This window comes from Ranitomeya variabilis, chromosome 3, assembly GCF_051348905.1.
Source record: "Ranitomeya variabilis isolate aRanVar5 chromosome 3, aRanVar5.hap1, whole genome shotgun sequence".
Taxonomy (NCBI): Eukaryota; Metazoa; Chordata; class Amphibia; order Anura; family Dendrobatidae; genus Ranitomeya; species Ranitomeya variabilis.
The window spans coordinates 779,538,163-779,555,457 of record NC_135234.1 but is presented as its reverse complement, the minus strand read 5'-3'; the positions used below and the strand labels follow the sequence as shown (position 1 = coordinate 779,555,457).

The following is a 17,295-nucleotide window of genomic DNA, read 5'->3' as shown; positions in this document are numbered from 1 at the left end:
GAGCCCTTCATGTGTTATTTAGCAAACTCTATGCGGCTTTCATATGTTTTGCACTGAGGAGAGGCTTCCGTCGGGCCACTCTGCCATAAAGGCCCGACTGGTGGAGGCTGCAGTGATAGTTGACTTTGTGGAACTTTCTCCCATCTCCCTACTGCATCTCTGGAGCTCAGCCACAGTGATCGTGGTGTTCTTTTTTACCTCTCTCACCAAGGCTCTTCTCCCACGATTGCTCAGTTTGGCTGGACAGCCAGGTCTAGGAAGACTTCTGGTGGTCCCAAACTTCTTCCATTTAAGAATTATGGAGGCCACTGTGCTCTTAGGAACCTTGAGTCCTGCAGAAATTCTGTTGTAACCTTGGCCAGATCTGTGCCTTGCCACAATTCTGTCTCTGAGCTCCTTGGCCAGTTCCTTTGACCTCATGATTCTCATTTGGTCTGACATGCACTGTGAGTTGTGAGGTCTTACATAGACAGGTGTGCGCCTTTCCAAATCAAGTCCTATCAGTGTAATTACACACAGCTGGACTCCAAGGGAGTAGAACCATCTCAAGGAGGATCAGAAGGAAATGGACAGCATGGGACTTACATATGAGTGTCTGAGCAAAGGGGCTGAAGACTTATGACCATGTGATATTTCAGTTTTTCTTTTTAATTAAATTTGCCCCTTCACTGCTGTATAATCGTAGCTAGAGAGCAAGACCTGGCACATCCAAACGTTTCCCAAAGTGGGATTTTTTGTAGGGTTTCCTGGGCATTTGGGATTGAGAAGAGAACAAATGTTGGGAGGTATGCAAGACCCAATATCTCAGCACTTAAGGGGTTAAAGTTGCCACAGACTTAAAGAGGGAAGAGTCTTGAACCTTTCTGCTGGTTCCCTTCTCCTAAATATTATCAATAATCATTATATATCAGGTAGGTATAATGCTAAAATCCTACGTAAACTAATACTTGCTGTCAGTAGTGTGAACCTTGGCCCCTGGGGTCATCCTCTGCTTCCACAGCTATGTATTTTTTTTAACGGCCTTTGACTTCATCTCAAGCCTTGATGAAAGAACCAACTGTAGAAAGATCAATCTTGTGAAAGCCTAGATAGGTCCACTAGGGTCTTCTAGGTCCACTAGGGTCTTCTATGTTGTTATCTTGACAGTATCAAGCCATCGCGTTGCTGGTCTTCTTCTTCGCCTTGTTCTTTCTGTACTTCCAACCATGATGTCCATCTCCAGTGATTGCTCTCTTTATATGATGTGTCCAAATTAGGCAAGTTGTAGCTTGGTGATCCTTGCCTCCAGTGATATTTCTGGCTCGATTTGTTCTAAAATTGATTTGTTTGATCTTCTTGTATACCTCCATACTATCTAGTGCCACTGTTGGCAGCAGAACGCTGCATCACGAGGATGTCTATATTGTCAACATACAACTGATTCAGTGTGGCTCCTTCACGGGTGCCATATTACTGCGCGGATGGAAGGCCTGACAATTTTCTTCCATATTGTAATGCTGCTGCAGTGCAGTATAGCGCAACCTCCACAAGGGGATGCTGGTGAGGGAAGAGAGGTTACACACAGCGCAACACCTCAGAGCAGCAGCATAAGCGCCACCTGGTGGCAAAAGAGTGGTTAGACGGGCCGAGTCAGAAATGGTCAGGAGAACAAGTACCAGAGGTCACAGCAATACACGTGGTCAAATACAAGCCAGAAGTCAGAGCCAGACGGGAGCAGGAATAACAGAGATGAGAGACAGTCAAGCAGGTCAGAGGACAAGATGGGTCACATACCAAAAGGTCCAAGAATGGGGAGCAAACACTAAGACAAGCGGGGAGGCAGGAAAGGGAAGTCACAAGAACAAAGTAAACGGGCAGAAGAAAAAACACGGTATCAAGGGGTCAGCTGCTCTAGCCTGGGAGCATGAACTATCACTGACATTGGTTTGCAGGCCACAGCAGGCTGAAATAGTCACACAGAATCCAAAACGAGGCAGAGAACGAGAGCAGTTACATAGTTACATAGTTATTAAGGTTGAAGGAAGACTGTAAGTCCATCTAGTTCACCCCATAGCCTAACCTAACATGCCCTAACATGTTGATCCAGGGGAAGGCAAAAAAAACCCATGTGGTAAGAGTAAGCTCCACCATGGGGAAAAAAATTCCTTCCCGACTCCACATACGGCAATCAGACTAGTTCCCCGGATCAACGCCTTATCAAGGAATCTAGTGTATATACCCTGTAACATTATACTTTTCCAGAAAGGTATCCAGTCCCCTCTTAAATTTAAGTAATGAATCACTCATTACAACATCATACGGCAGAGAGTTCCATAGTCTCACTGCTCTTACAGTAAAGAATCCGCGTCTGTTATTATGCTTAAACCTTCTTTCCTCCAGACGTAGAGGATGCCCCCTTGTCCCTGTCACCGGTCTATGATTAAAAAGATCATCAGAAAGGTCTTTGTACTGTCCCCTCATATATTTATACATTAACATAAGATCACCCCTTAGCCTTCGTTTTTCCAAGTGTAATAACCTATCTTGGTATTGCAGACCCCCCAGTCCTCTAATAACCTTGGTCGCTCTTCTCTGCACCCGCTCCAGTTCAGCTATGTCTTTCTTATACACCGGAGACCAGAACTGTGCACAGTATTCTAAGTGTGGTCGCACTAGTGACTTGTATAGAGGTAAAATTATGTTCTCCTCATGAGCATCTATGCCTCTTTTAATACATCCCATTATTTTATTTGCCTTTGTAGCAGCTGCCTGACACTGGCCACTGAATATGACTTTGTCATCCACCCATACACCCAGGTCTTTTTCATTGATGGTTTTGCCCAGAGTTTTAGAATTAAGCACATAGTTATACATCTTATTACTTCTACCCAAGTGCATGACCTTACATTTATCCCCATTAAAGCTCATTTGCCATTTATCAGCCCAAGCTTCTAGTTTACATAAATCATCCTGTAATATAAAATTGTCCTCCCCTGTATTGATTACCCTGCAGAGTTTAGTGTCATCTGCAAATATTGAAATTCTACTCTGAATGCCCCCTACAAGGTCATTAATAAATATGTTAAAAAGAAGTTGTTATACTGTAGGTCATACAGTGATATAATGTATCCCTTGGTTTTCTGCATTTACAGAACCTCGTCAAGCAATGTCAACACAAAATGAATCTTTTCACCAACCCGCAACCTTCATTCTGATTGGCATTCCCGGCCTCGAGGTGGCCGAGATCTGGATCTCCATCCCCATGTTTTTCATGTACATCGTGACGATTCTGGGGAACAGTGCCATGCTTCTCATCATTTTGCCCCAGGAGACCTTTCATAAACCAATGTATCTGTTCCTTTGTATGTTATCTATTATTGACCTAGTGGCATCAGCAACCACAACTCCAAAAATCCTGAGTATCTTCTGGTTTGATGACAAGTTGATTGACTTCCGTGCATGCCTGGTTCAGCTCTTCTTCATCCATGCCCTTTCCATGATGGAATCTACGGTCCTACTGGCTATGGCGTTTGACCGCTATGTTGCTATTTGCTATCCGCTCAGATACACTTCTATCCTTCCCAACTCAGTGATTGCCAAAATTGGGGTTTTAGCAATAATTAGAGGCTCCTTCTTCATGGCTCCAGCACCATTCCTGATCAGGAGGTTGTCCTACTGCAGAACCAACGTGATCTCCCACACCTACTGTGAACACATGGCTGTGGTGAAGATCGCTTGCACCGATACAACCATAAATCAGGTGTATGGCCTGACAGTGGCACTGCTGGTGATAGCGGTTGATACCATATGTATAACGGTGTCCTATTCGGCCATAGTTAGGGCGGTCTTTCGATTGTCCTCCAAGGAGGCTCGTCACAAGGCTTTAGGCACATGTGCCCCCCACGTCTGTGTCATCCTCATCTCTTACACCCCGGCTCTCTTCTCATTCTTCACACATCGGTTTGGACATAACATTCCTATCCACATTCACATTATTTTTGCCAATCTCTACATTCTTATTCCACCCATGTGCAACCCAATAATCTACGGGGCAAGAACCAAGGAAATTCGCAAAAAGATAATCGTGATTTTCAACAAGTCTTAATTTTTTTGCAACATTTTTTATATAAATGGCCACATTTGCTGTAACATACCCCAAAAGTATTTGAAGTTTGAAATAGATGTAAAAATGCCATAAAACGGTAACTCAACCTGAAGGCTACAAAGAACCTTCAGCAAATCTACAGTTAGGTGTAGGACGGAAAAAAGGGAACACACAGCTTTATAATGGAGGTGGATGTCCACCTAAACATCCAAACAAAGAGAGAATTGTGCCAAATAACCAACTTATCACTAATGAATTCTGTTCATAGGGAAAAGCTGAAGACTGGCTGACTTTGCTTCATGGCCAATGTATGAACGTCAATAGTACTCGCCTCCAGTAGAATACGTCTCGGCCAACATGGACATTGCTGGCTACCGAGATTGTAAAGTATTTTTATAAAAGCCAATTATATTCAGAATGAGTGATAATACTCTGTAATAAAGTCATTATCACCTTGTCAAGGCTCTTATCTCACATTCATCATTACCACAGGTCATTGGAGGAGCCACAAGATTTGGTAGTCATCGACCTCCTGGACCTGGTGGCACCAGTAATTTTGGATCAGTTCTCATCAGCTCAGTTATAAATGTTATAATCAGGATGAATGTTACTAAGAACGATCCTTCACCATCTTTGGTCTCATTCACAAGTTGACCAGAACATTGATGCTGGCCAAAAAGTCCTAGCTGTCTGCAGCACATCTCTCCATGAAAACCCTGGATGTGCTGCCGACTGTCTGCAGGCTCTTTGGGACAGACTGATCGTAGTAAGAATCGTTCTGCTCACATACTGCTAAATATGGCTCCATGTGAACAGACGGTAAAGAAAAAGGAAAACGGGTTATGTTCATGGTGCTCTTTACAGGCTTCATAGGTTTCACACCGATATTCCAACGTTGATGCAACCAGAACCTTCTACTGTCTGTCTACCATCTCTACTGCAAGACACTGCAGGAGACATCACACAGGCCTCAGAATAATGATGACATCACACAGGCCTCAGTATAATGATGACATCACACGGGCCTCAGTATAATGATGACATCACACGGGCCTCAGTATAATGATGACATCACAGAGGTCTCAGTATAATGATGACATCACACAGGGCTCAGTATAATGATAGTGCAGCGCCCCAGAGTCCTGGTCGTTGCAGTACTGTCGCTCTTCCACCAGGAGGAGTGATGTTACGTCTGATGGTACTAAAAGAGTTCACCTGACCAGGTATCACAGTCACACACTACACTTCACAGTCCGGCCACCAGGGGGAGCAAAAGGTTCTATGTATTAGGCCACTCCTCACACTCGGGTAAAACTGGGGGTCGGATAGGAAGTTAGGGAGAAAGCTGACTGGGGAGACCCAGGGAGGACCTGTCAGGGGTGGGATCCTGACAGTGGCCTAGCACGAGTTAGAGCGTTACGGAGCTGCGCCTGCACCCCACTGCAGCAGCATCCTAAGAGAGGACACGAAGCGAAGTATATTGTGGAGAAGTGAGAAACGAGATCACAGCGCAAGGAGATAACACCAGGAGGAGTCCTGCCTTAAGATCGGCAACATCCTTCTGAGGCGCGTAGCCGGCGGCCGGAACGCCGAGGTAGTAATTGGCTCTACACATTACTCTGAACTACGGTAGGACAGTTAATTCCAAGTTGGCTGCCCAACCTTTATCCTAATGAAGACAACTGAGGCAAATTGTGGGAGAGGGGCATCACTAGGGTCCCTATAAAATAGCTCCAGGCCTACCCTGTCATACGGGCGTCCTATCCATACCATCTGGGGGACGGAGAGAGAGAACATAAGAAACATACACGACAGTTGAGAGGTACTTCACCTGTGGGAAGGTATACCATCTAGCTGCCATTCCATCACCCCAGCGGACCCCTCAGCAGCGTCGGGCACCCTGACCGAATACCACAGGTGGCGTCACGAACACTTGACAAACTATACCTTTAATTGGACGCCCCTTAGCAGGGCCACGGACCGGGTCGGGCCACCGTGACATCTCCAGAACTGAGACAGAGTGTCACGGGAAACCTAGGTGTCACGGGAAACTTAGGTAGGCAAGAGCTAATAACTCGGGCCCCTGCGATTTCCCTCAGACTAGGGAAACCCTGACTGACCCTCTCCCAGAGTTTACACTAATGGTGTGCATGTCTGGGCCTCCACCCTCGCCCTATCTCCTGTTTCAACCCTAGGCTGATACCACCGCCCACCACCCAGTGAAGAGTCCACACTCCAATACCCACAGTTAGCACAGACAAGGATAACGGAAAAATAAACACCACGCCGCAGTCACTCAGGAATACACTATAAATGCAAAGGGCAAAACAAATACAAATATAGGAAGGAGCAAATAAGACAAAGGGAAATACACCACCAGCAACGATACTCCAACTACTAGCTCACCACTCCAGACCGAGATAACAACGCACAAGACAGAAGCTATAATCGGCGACGCCCAATGTTCAGAAGAACAATTTAAAGGCAGTGGGCATGGCCCAGCTTCCAATCCGAGCACCATCTAAATTAACCCCGGACCAGCTAGATAAAATCTAGCCGACGCCACTGAGCGCATAGTGGGCAAAAGCGGAATTACCGCTGTCTGTCGAACGACCTGGTCTGAACAGCGTCCGAAATGACACAGAGGGACCCGGTACCGAGTACCCCACTACCTGCGCCTGGGGGCGCTCCAATGACATCACACAGGGCTCAGTATAATGATGACATCACACAGGCCTTAGTATAATGATGACATGACGCAGGGCTCAGTATAATGATGACATCACACAGGTCTCAGTATAATGATGACATCACAGAGGTCTCAGTATAATGATGACATCACACAGGGCTCAGTATAATGATGACATCACACAGGTCTCAGTATAATGATGACATCACAGAGGTCTCAGTATAATGATGACATCACACAGGGCTCAGTATAATGATGACATCACACAGGGATCAGTATAATGATGACATCACACAGGCCTCAGTATAATGATGACATCACACAGACCTCAGTATAATGATGACATCACACAGGGATCAGTATAATGATGACATCACACAGGCCTCAGTATAATGATGACATCACACAGGGCTCAGTATAATGATGACATCACACAGGTCTCAGTATAATGATGACATCACACAGACCTCAGTATAATGATGACATCACACAGACCTCAGTATAATGATGACATCACACAGGGATCAGTATAATGATGACATCACACAGGTCTCAGTATAATGATGACATCACACAGGCCTCAGTATAAAGATGACATCACACAGGTCTCAGTATAATGATGACATCACACAGGGCTCAGTATAATGATGACATCACACAGGGATCAGTATAATGACATCACCACACAGGCCTCAGTATAATGATGACATCACACAGGGATCAGTATAATGATGACATCACACAGGCCTCAGTATAATGATGACATCACACAGACCTCAGTATAATGATGACATCACACAGGGCTCAGTATAATGATGACATCACACAGGGATCAGTATAATGATGACATCACACAGGCCTCAGTATAATGATGACATCACACAGGCCTCAGTATAATGATGACATCACACAGGGCTCAGTATAATGATGACATCACACAGGTCTCAGTATAATGATGACATCACACAGGGATCAGTATAATGATGACATCACACAGGCCTCAGTATAATGATGACATCACACAGGCCTCAGTATAATGATGACATCACACAGGTCTCAGTATAATGATGACATCACACAGGCCTCAGTATAATGATGACATCACACAGGTCTCAGTATAATGATGACATCACACAGGTCTCAGTATAATGATGACATCACACAGGCCTCAGTATAATGATGACATCACACAGGCCTCAGTATAATGATGACATCACACAGGCCTCAGTATAATGATGACATCACACAGGCCTCAGTATAATGATGACATCACACAGGGATCAGTATAATGATGACATCACACAGGGATCAGTATAATGATGACATCACACAGGCATCAGTATAATGATGACATCATACAGGGCTCAGTATAATGATGACATCACACAGGGCTCAGTATAATGATGACATCATACAGGGATCAGTATAATGATGACATCACACAGGCATCAGTATAATGATGACATCACACAGGGCTCAGTATAATGATGACATCATACAGGGATCAGTATAATGATGACATCACACAGGCATCAGTATAATGATGACATCACACAGGTCTCGGTATAATGATGACATCACACAGGGCTCAGTATAATGATGACATCACACAGGTCTCATTATAATGATGACATCACACAGGTCTCATTATAATGATGACATCACACAGGCATCAGTATAATGATGACATCACACATACCTCAGTATAATGATGACATCACACAGGGCTCAGTATAATGATGGCATCACACAGGGATCAGTATAATGAGGACATCACACATACCTCAGTATAATGATGACATCACACAGGGCTCAGTATAATGATGACATCACACAGGGATCAGTATAATGATGACATCACACAGGTCTCAGTATAATGATGACATCACGCAGGGATCAGTATAATGATGACATCACACAGGGCTCAGTATAATGATGACATCACACAGGTCTCATTATAATGACATCACACAGGTCTCAGTATAATGATGACATCACACAGGGCTCAGTATAATGATGACATCACACAGACCTCAGTATAACGATGACATCACACAGGGCTCAGTATAATGATGACATCACACAGACCTTAGTATAATGATGACATCACACAGGGCTCAGTATAATGATGACATCACACAGGGCTCAGTATAATGATGACATCACACAGGTCTCATTATAATGACATCACACAGGCATCAGTATAATGATGACATCACACAGGTCTCGGTATAATGATGACATCACACAGGGATCAGTATAATGATGACATCACACAGGCCTCAGTATAATGATGACATCACACAGGGCTCAGTATAATGATGACATCACACAGGTCTCAGTATAATGATGACATCACACAGGCCTCAGTATAATGATGACATCACACAGAGCTCAGTATAATGATGACATCACACAGGTCTCAGTATAGTGATGACATCACACAGGTCTCAGTATAATGATGACATCACACAGACCTCAGTATAATGATGACATCACACAGGGCTCAGTATAATGATGACATCACACAGACCTCAGTATAATGATGACATCACACAGGGCTCAGTATAATGATGACATCACACAGACCTCAGTATAATGATGACATCACACAGGCCTCAGTATAATGATGACATCACACAGACCTCAGTATAATGATGACATCACACAGGTCTCAGTATAGTGATGACATCACACAGGTCTCAGTATAATGATGACATCACACAGACCTCAGTATAATGATGACATCACACAGGGCTCAGTATAATGATGACATCACACAGACCTCAGTATAATGATGACATCACACAGGGCTCAGTATAATGATGACATCACACAGACCTCAGTATAATGATGACATCACACAGGCCTCAGTATAATGATGACATCACACAGAGCTCAGTATAATGATGACATCACACAGGTCTCAGTATAGTGATGACATCACACAGGTCTCAGTATAATGACGACATCATACAGCTGCGTCCATGGGGCCATGGGGTACTCGGTACCGGGTCCTACGGTTAACAGGGGGGATGTCACGGTGGCTGACCCGGTCCGTGGCCCTGGGATGTCCGTGTAAAAGGGAAAGGTCTTTAAGGGGAATGTTTGTGACGCCACCTGTGGTATTCGGTCAGGGTGACCGACGCTGCTTTAAGGGGTCCGCTGGGGTGATGTTATGGCAGCTAGATGGTATACCTTCCCACAGGTGAAGTATATCCCCAGGGCTTCCCGGTGTGTAGATGGTGGATGGTGAGAGGCGGAGAGAAGAACGAGGACACAAGGTTGCAGTCTCTTTACCTTTACTGAAGAGTTCAGCATCCACAGTCCAGGGCACCAGATCACAGGGCAGGCAGAGTCCGGCCGGTTTGGAGGCAAGTCCGGAGTTCCCTTATTCAGGTGGAAATCAGTAGCCTTCTCTTGCGCTGCGGTGTTGTAGTCCCTTACTGCCTATGGCTTCACATAAGGTCCTCACAGATGTAATGTCTCTCTCTCTGTCCCCATATAGGATAGGACAAACCCGTATGACTGGTGGCTAGAGGCTGTTTATAGGGACTCTAGCACGCCCCGGTCTCCAAAGGTTGCCACCGTGCCTCCTGGGTGTAGGGCGGACAGGTAACTTGCAATTAGCTGTCCTGCTGGTCTCTGGAGCAAATCATAAAGGTCGTTACTCCCTCGGTGTTCCAGCTACCGGGATTCTGCGCCTCAGAAGAAGGCAGCCTGTGTAGGGCTGGTCCGCTTCTGATATCCTCTCCTTTGCTACGACTTCCATGCACGCTCGCTGCAATACAGTTCTGCCTTCGATATCTCTTTCTAGGAGCTGCAGCTCTTAGGGCATGCACAGCTCAATGTCCTTTCTCCTTCGTTCTCTGACAGGATCCCACCCCTGTCAGGGACCAACTAACTGAGCTGAGCTCAGCCAGCAACTAACTAACTTTCCCTACAGGCGACCAGTTTTACCTATGTGGGGAGTGACCTAATAAATAGGAGCAGGAGCTCCCCCTGGTGGCCTGGAGTGTGAAATGTGTTGCATGTTTGTGATACCTGGATGCAGTTATCCTTCTTTGCCTCCAAACGTAGCATCACTCTCCCCGAGAGGAAAGCAATACCACTGCGATGACCAAGACCCTGGGGTGCCGCAGTTATTACTCAGGTATCACAGAGCTTGGATGTACTGATTACTTCGGGAGTAATGGGCGTTGCTCTATGTAAAACTCGAATCCCCACCCGGATGAAAGCCTTTGATAGTTCTCTGGTTGCCATAGCTACTTATCGACACCCATCGATTACGCTGATCGATTACGCTGTGGGGTGGGAGGATGATCAGCTGACAGAGGCAGAATTCTCCATCTGTTGAACTCTTTAGAAGCTGCAGTCGCTATTGACTGTGGCATCTGAGGGGTTAACCGCTGTGATTAGCTGCTATGGTCTATGTTCTCACTGATCCGAACAGTGTCAGCAGGATTATGGCTACTGTAGGGATTCCACTCACTCAGGTGCGACGGCTGACACTCAGGAGGCACGTTCCTTTAAAGTTCACAGGGTTTATTACGGCATAAACCACATGGAAAAATAACAGCAAACAAAATACCCTTAAGTTCAGGAAAAGCATAACAAAGTGTCCAGTCCACCAGGCTCAGTCCTGTAGCGTTAACACACTCAGGAGGGTTTCACCTCCACACATGTCCCCTGTGTTAAGCATTTGCCTGTCTTGTATAGAGCTAACCACACCCAGTAACCCATCACATGATTAGCCATGTGGTCTGACATCACCACAGGTCCTGGAACACACATATATACATGGTTATATACAACAAAGAAATACTCCGGGCTACATTACAGCAACAAGGCACTTATGTGGCACATACCTCCCGTCGACTACACACCCTTTAGCCATGCTACATACCTCCCCCCTCTGCCTAAAGCCGTGGGGCTTGGCACTTTTCCCCACTAAACAAGGGATTCTTGATAGGGCATCCGCATTACCGTGCAGCTTTCCGGCCCTATGTTCCACATGGAAACTGAAGTCCTGCAGGGCTAAGAACCAACGGGTGACCCTAGCATTTCTACCCTTTGTTTCCCTCATCCACCTTAGTGGGGCATGGTCAGATATCAATCTGAATTTACGACCCAGCAGATAGTACCGTAACGTATCCACCGCCCACTTTATGGCCAAACACTCTTTTTCCACGACTGAGTAGTTCTTCTCAGATGAGGACAGCTTTCTACTCAGATAGAGGACAGGATGCTCCTCCCCATGTAGCTCTTGGGAAAGGACTGCTCCTACCCCAACATCTGAGGCATCTGTCTGAAGAATAAATTCTTTATTAAAGTCTGGGGCCATCAGAACGGGCTGCTTACATAGAGCCCCTTTCAACTCTTGGAAGGCTGACTCTGTCTCTTCGGACCATTTAACCATCACTGATTTTGTCCCCTTTAGCAGATCCGTCAGAGGCGCAGCCACTGTGGCGAAGTTCGGGATGAACCTCCTGTAATATCCCACGATTCCCAGAAAGGCTTTAACCTGCTTTTTGGAGAGTGGTTTCGGCCATGTTTGGATTGCCTCCACTTTCCTGATTTGGGGCTTTATTTCTCCACGACCCACAATATAGCCTAGGTATTTAGCTTCTTCCTTACCCGAGGCACACTTCTTCGGGTTTATTGTAAACCCCGCCTCTCTTAGAGCATCAAACACCGCTTGGACTTTCTCCAGATGACTCTCCCAGTCCGGGCTAAAGATGACGATATTATCTAGGTACGCAGCAGCGTAGGCCTTATGGGGTGCAAGGACTCTATCCATAGCCCTCTGGAAGGTCGCCGGAGCTCCCTGTAGGCCAAACGGCATACGGACATACTGGAAGCATCCATCAGGTGTCGAAAAGGCCGTCTTCTCCTTGGCTTCCTGTGCCATGGGGATCTGCCAATACCCCTTTGTCAAGTCCAAGGTGGATATATATCTGGCGTGCCCAAGCCTTTCGATGAGCTCATCAACACGGGGCATGGGATAAGCGTCAAACTTGGAGACCTCATTCAACTTCCGATAGTCGTTGCAAAACCTCCATTCTCCATCAGGTTTTGTGACCAGGACAATTGGGCTCGACCAACCGCTCTTGGATTCCTCGATGACGCCAAGCTTCAACATACGCTCCACTTCCTTGGAGATAACTTCTCGACGAGCCTCAGGAATATGATAGGGCTTCACATTCACCCGCACATGTGGCTCTGTTAGGACCTCGTGCTCTATGACCTTCATGTGTCCTGGCAACTCTGAAAACAGGTCCCTGTTTTTCTGGAGTAACTCCCGGCACTGCTGTTTCTGGGACTTCGATAGCGTCTCCGCTATAGTAACCGCTCCAACCTCACCTTCTGGGTTGCTTAACAACGATGGAGATACTGTCGGCTCTCTATCTTGCCACGGCTTGATAAGGTTGACATGGTATACTTGGAATGGTTTCCGTCTTCCTGGTTGGTGAATTTTATAATTTACTTCATCAAGTTTCTCGACAACCTCATATGGCCCTTGCCATTTGGCCAAGAACTTGCTCTCCACCGTCGGAACTAACACAAGAACTCGGTCTCCCGGATTGAACTGCCTCACTCTTGCAGACTGGTTGTAGACTCTGGCCTGAGCTTCTTGTGCCTGGAGTAGGTGTTCTTTCACAATAGGCATCACCTTTGCAATCCTCTGCTTCATCAGGGCCACATGCTCAATGACGCTTCTGTGGGGCGTGACTTCGACTTCCCAGGTTTCCTTGGCTATATCCAGGAGTCCTCGCGGATGTCGGCCATATAGAAGCTCAAACGGTGAGAATCCTGTGGAGGCCTGTGGAACTTCACGAATGGAAAACATCAGGTAGGGTAAGAGACAATCCCAGTCTCTACCATCTTTCTCTATAGCTTTTCTCAGCATGCTCTTCAGTGTCTTGTTAAATCTCTCAACAAGGCCATCTGACTGGGGATGGTACACCGAGGTCCTCAACTGGGAGATTTTCAGGGCTTTGCACAACTCCCTCATCACTTTGCTCATGAAAGGTGTCCCCTGGTCAGTCAGGATCTCCTTCGGCAGACCTGTCCGGGAAAAGACATGGACCAACTCGCGGGCTATACTCTTCGAGGAAGAATTTCTCAGAGGAATTGCCTCAGGATAGCGTGTGGCATAGTCCAGGATGACTAATATATACTGATGGCCCCGGGCTGATTTAACTAAGGGACCGACCAAGTCCATGGCAATTCTCTCGAACGGCACCTCAATAATGGGCAGGGGCACAAGGGGGTTCTGGAAATGAGGAGTGGGAGCAGTTAGCTGACATGTAGGGCAGGACCTGCAGTAGTTCACTATTTCCCGGTGACACCCAGGCCAATAGAACCTCTGCACAACCCGTTCCTGCGTTTTTTCCACCCCTAGGTGTCCACCCAAGATGTGTGAATGGGCCATGTCCAACACCTTCCGTCTATAAGGACCCAGCACTAGCAACTGCTCTACCAACTCCTCCCTTATTTTCGTGACCCGGTACAACAACTCCCCACTCATCAGAAAATGGGGAAACCTTGTGTCTGCCCCCGGCTCCTGTACCACCCCGTCAATAACTGTGACATTATTAAAGGCTTCCCTCAGAGTGGGGTCCCTATGTTGGGCAGTTCCAAAATTTTCACCGGTTACCTCTAACTCCATAGTGTCAGATGCAGGGGATACTTCCTCCTCATCCCCAACCAGCACACAAAAAGGAAACCTATCTGTCTCTGGGTGTGGTGACACCCTTCCAGGGTTCACTGGTTCCCTACTCTTGCTAGGGAGCTCAGAACCTTTTCCCACAAATCCCAAAACAGACAGAAATCCCGGCCAATAATTATAGGGTGCAATAAGTCCTGCACGACGCCGACTATGTGGGACTCAGTGCCACATGCCGTTTCAATGTCCACCCTGGCCAAAGGGTAGTCCTTGGCATCACCATGTATGCACCGCACGCCGACCTTCTTTCCCGGGAGCAGGTGGAGAGGGAAAGTGGCCCTCACCAGGGTCACTAAGCTCCCTGAGTCTAACAGCGCCATTGCTGCTCGACCGTTCACCCTTACGGGACATGCTTGAGGTCCCTCGTTGGGCGGAGAGTTCACACTGCAGGCTGGATATGCATAGTATGAACAACGGCGTCCCATGCTGCAGTCCATCTGCTCAGTGGTCTGGGAACAACGGGCAGCTATATGTCCTGGCCTGTGGCATCTCCAGCAAATAATATCACCTGTAGGGACCTTGGGCACCACCTCCCCCACCCTTTGTGACCTTGGATGCGCCACTCCTTTTTGGGACTCAGCAGCTTTCTGGGACCCCCAGTACGGCACGGGCTGCCTCCCAAAGGAGCCTTCCATCCCTTGGTATCTATCGACCAGTCCGATCAGTTCGTCGGCATTCTGGGGATCACCCTGGGCAACCCAAGTCTGTATGGACCTCGGGAGGGAATGCACAAACCGATCCATCATCACTCGTTCCACCATCTGTGCAGGTGTACATGACTCTGGCTGCAGCCATTTCTGGACCAGGTGCAATAGATCAAACATTTGAGAGCGAGGCGGTTTGTCCCGGTGATAGGCCCAGCTGTGAACTCGCTGTGCCCTGACAGTCAGTGTCACCCCCAAACGTGCGAGAATCTCGACTTTCAATTTATGATACTCTTTGGCATCCTGCAAGGTCAAATCATAGTACACCTTCTGGGGTTCTCCCGTCAGGTATGGCGCCAGTACCTCTGCCCACTGCTCTGGCGGGAGTTTTTCCCTCTCAGCGACCCTCTCAAATACTGTCAGGAAGGCCTCAACATCATCCCCGGGGGTCATTTTCTGCAATGCGCGTCTTACCGTCTTCCGGACGTGGGTGTCATCAGCCAGACCTGGGGTTGGGGCACTCATCTTGCCCTGGATGGCGGTTGCCAGAAGCTGCATCTGCTCCCGTTGCTCCTGCTGGCTCTGTTGCATCTGCTGCCGTTGCTCCTGCTGGCTCTGTTGTATCTGCTGCATCAACAGCCTGTTGGTCTCCTGCTGTACCTGCTGCCATTGCTCCTGCTGTGATTGCAACTGGACCAAGTGTTTCAGCAGTTCCTCCATTTTCCCCGGCTGGCTTACAACAGACTTGACCCAGGACATTCAATAACAGACTTTCGTCTCCGCTGGGAACGCTGCCCGCACGTCTACCACCAATTGTAGGGATTCCACTCACTCAGGTGCGACGGCTGACACTCAGGAGGCACGTTCCTTTAAAGTTCACAGGGTTTATTACGGCATAAACCACATGGAAAAATAACAGCAAACAAAATACCCTTAAGTTCAGGAAAAGCATAACAAAGTGTCCAGTCCACCAGGCTCAGTCCTGTAGCGTTAACACACTCAGGAGGGTTTCACCTCCACACATGTCCCCTGTGTTAAGCATTAGCCTGTCTAATACAGAGCTAACCACACCCAGTAACCCATCACATGATTAGCCATGTGGTCTGACATCACCACAGGTCCTGGAACACACATATATACATGGTTATATACAACAAAGAAATACTCCGGGCTACATTACAGCAACAAGGCACTTATGTGGCACATACCTCCCGTCGACTACACACCCTTTAGCCATGCTACACTACGTATATCAGTGAGGTCCCTGACACTGATTACACAGGATCACAGGTATTCCCAGTCTGACCATCATGAAGAATACAGTACATCCGTTATGGAGAATTCAGATGGTGGAACTCATTATTCATAAATGATTTACACATCTTGGTGCATTAAGGGGCTAATACCAGAGATGTGTGAATCTGCAAGTCACTCGAGTTTGTCAGGGAAATTGGATTTGCATCACCTCACTGCTCACTGGTCTCACCTCCATTGCATCCCTTCATCCGATGCGCTCTTCCATCTTCTTCTTTTCGCCTTCCTCCATCGCTTTTTATCCTCTCCCGCCCTCTTTTGCTGAGTAGGCCTCTAACGCTGAGGTGCATGTGGTGATGTCATGAAGTGTGTTGCCCAAGGCCTAGTCAGCACATCCACGTGCGCTATGACGTCAGCCATCTGCCAACTGTCCCTAACTGTTAGACACAATCCTCACAAATGTGGGGTTCCCCAGCCTCAAAGTAATGATAGTTTCCGTACACTCCTCCCCAATGTGGGCATTCCAGGATGGGCTGGGGCATTACCCTGAGCACCAGGGGCGTCCCTATGGGTGATTGGCGAGTTGGACTTAAAAGTCCCTTTTTCCTCAACAAACTTGTTGTAAAGTATGAGTTTAAGAGCACATTTTCTAGGAGGGTGTGGATGTAAACCTCAGATTGTCCCTAAGAAGGGCAGCACAAGTTCTGGAGAACCCTCCATGATTGGGTATTACATTTTAATACCTTACTTGTCCAACTCTGTTCTCTCTGTACTGACTTCGGGTGTCGGAAACTGAACCTAAATTAACAGATCACAGACCTTTATGATGGGTCATGATGTGATGGCTATACTTTCCTGTTCCTCCATACATACAGAGCCTAAGTAAATATGGAGG

General features: G+C 47.1%; 1 protein-coding gene across 1 annotated transcript; it reads left to right on the top strand.

Moving 5' to 3' along the window:
* The first annotated feature begins 3,145 nt into the window (after positions 1–3,145).
* Positions 3,146–4,084, top strand: LOC143817860 (olfactory receptor 52P1-like). The gene has a single exon (XM_077299322.1). It carries the CDS (start codon positions 3,146–3,148, stop codon positions 4,082–4,084), a length of 939 nt encoding a protein of 312 aa, XP_077155437.1.
* The last annotated feature ends 13,211 nt before the right edge of the window (positions 4,085–17,295 follow it).

Coding starts and splice junctions, on each gene's coding strand:
- LOC143817860 (XM_077299322.1), top strand. CDS start 3,146: ATGTCAACACAAAATGAATCTTTTCACCAACCCGCAACCTTCATTCTG.